Source organism: Buceros rhinoceros, unplaced genomic scaffold (assembly GCF_000710305.1).
Source record: "Buceros rhinoceros silvestris isolate BGI_N320 unplaced genomic scaffold, ASM71030v1 scaffold13532, whole genome shotgun sequence".
Lineage (NCBI taxonomy): Eukaryota > Metazoa > Chordata > Aves > Bucerotiformes > Bucerotidae > Buceros > Buceros rhinoceros.
The window spans coordinates 2938-5042 of NW_010398374.1; the positions used below are offsets into that span (position 1 = coordinate 2938).

General features: G+C 41.1%; 1 protein-coding gene across 1 annotated transcript in view; it reads left to right on the forward strand.

Moving 5' to 3' along the window:
- Positions 1-241: 241 nt before the first annotated feature.
- Positions 242-2105, forward strand: part of LOC104488972 (runt-related transcription factor 1) — a gene marked incomplete at both ends in the record, with an annotated part of 35554 nt that continues 33690 nt past the window's right edge. The window contains one exon of the mRNA XM_010131079.1: positions 242-398. Within this exon, the coding sequence (XP_010129381.1) occupies positions 242-398 (157 nt within the window). The remainder of the gene's footprint in view (positions 399-2105) is intronic.

Consider the following 2105-nt stretch of genomic DNA (forward strand, 5'->3'; position numbering starts at 1 on the left):
TCATGTTGGTGTACACCTTATGCTGAGTTTTTCAGAGTTGCATTTTCAAGGTAAAAACTTCTCTGTAGCTCTGCAAACTAGGAATGGAAGCGATTTTGGTTTTCCCCAAACAGCTTCTTAGTGCACACAGGTTTTTGCTGTTGCTGCTTTTTCCTTTTTTATCATGTTACTTCTTGATCTTCTGCACTCCAAATTTAATGTCATATAAGGAAGCTGAGGCTTCTGCTCCTTGATTTCCTAGGTGGTGGCCCTGGGAGATGTGCCCGATGGAACGCTGGTAACGGTGATGGCTGGAAACGATGAAAACTACTCTGCAGAACTCAGAAATGCCACAGCCGCCATGAAAAACCAAGTAGCAAGGTTCAACGACCTCCGATTCGTGGGTAGAAGTGGGAGAGGTATGTGTTTGCTTTCAACTACACTTTGGTCACGTTCACCTGTTATGTCAAGTTCTGGTTACACGTAGGGAAATTGAAGACGGCATCTATCAAATTTTTTGCAGCAGGGTATGCTACAAGTTCTGGTGTAGGCTGATTCCAAAGGCACAGAATTGGCTATATGTTTTCCTTGCTTTATCCTAGCCCATCCTCCGTGTTACTTCAATTTTAAACAGTAAAATCTCATTCAAGAAAAAAACCACACAAACAGCAAGTCACAGTTGACTCTGGAAGCCACCCTGTCAAGTTTAGAACAGCACAATATTACCCATACTCACGTTTAAATAGCAAATTTTCAGTTTAAAATGAGAATATTCAGCTTGTGCAAAGATTCCTGACAGTCTCGGGGCTCCCATGCACTCTCTGCAAAAGCTGGTCTCTGTAACGGAGTGCGTCAACCTAAAATTAGAAGTAATTCCTGCATAGATCTAAAAATTTTATGGTTCATCACGAGCTGATGAAAGCAGTTACTTTTTCAGACCTTTCTTACTCTGAAATAGATGTAGAACAATACATAGAGTTCTGTAATTTAATGAGCTCCTGTGAAGTGGATATAGTAGATCAGAACACAACAGACGAGCTTAATATCCGACTTGCTATATCTCTGTGATAACCAGTAATTACTAGTATGTAAATAAAAAGACCTTACGAGTGTAAATAGCAAGCAAAAGTAGAAGTTGGCTTAGGCTGGAACTGTATGAAAATGTTGTTAGGAAGCTGAAAACAGTACCTGGCACGTGTGGTTTGCATCACATGTGAGTGGGCAGGTGTACAAAGCTTTACCCAAAAGCCTGTAAAATCAACAGAAGGACCCTTCCCAGCTTCACTCTTTGGCTCCAGTCCATAATCTTAAACCCCATAAATTCCAGGCAATCATGTTTGCCTTCCTGTTACAAGATTATTTTAAGCACTCCTCTTGCATTATTGCCCTTGTTGCTGTGAGTGGTGTCACTTTGCGTGGGTTGGCGGTGTTCGGTCAAACCCACAGAAGAGAAGCCAGTGAGCTATTGCTCAGAAAAAGCTTGGAAAAAAGATTGGCCTCTCTCTTTTAAGGTCAAGAACAAAAAACGTCACCTCTTCCATGTAACTTCATACAGTATTTACTTACATATTTTCCTTTTGTTTAATTCACCTCTTTAAAATTGGTACGTAACATTATGGTGTTCCAAACACAACAGTATTTTTAGAGACAATTCAGTGCTGTAACACTTACAAATCAAAACTGCACTCAAGCAGGTTTCTGTATACTACTTTTCTGAGCAATTTGAGTGATGGTGTCTTTCTGAACCAGACTGAGGGCTCGCTGACCCCTCCTTGCAATTTTCTCCTCCCTCTTTCCCCACGTGAGCATCCAAGCCATCTCCTGATGTGTGGTTGCATGCACGGTTCTTACAAACACAGACGTAGTTATGAGCATGCTTCAGGAGAGTTACAAAGCTGACCCACTTCTGCTCGCTCATTCTCAAAATGTTTTATTCCAAACAGGGGATGGGCCAGGCTTCAGACCCAGGAAGTTATACTGATTATATACAACAGCCTTTATTTGCCTTTGAAGTGAAATGCATCTGTAGATATCCTTCCAATATAAATACAATCAGCAACTGTGGAAGAGTGTGGCCCTGTTGAGACCTAGGTGCAAGTGGGAAATACATTTTAAGAATAAAATAC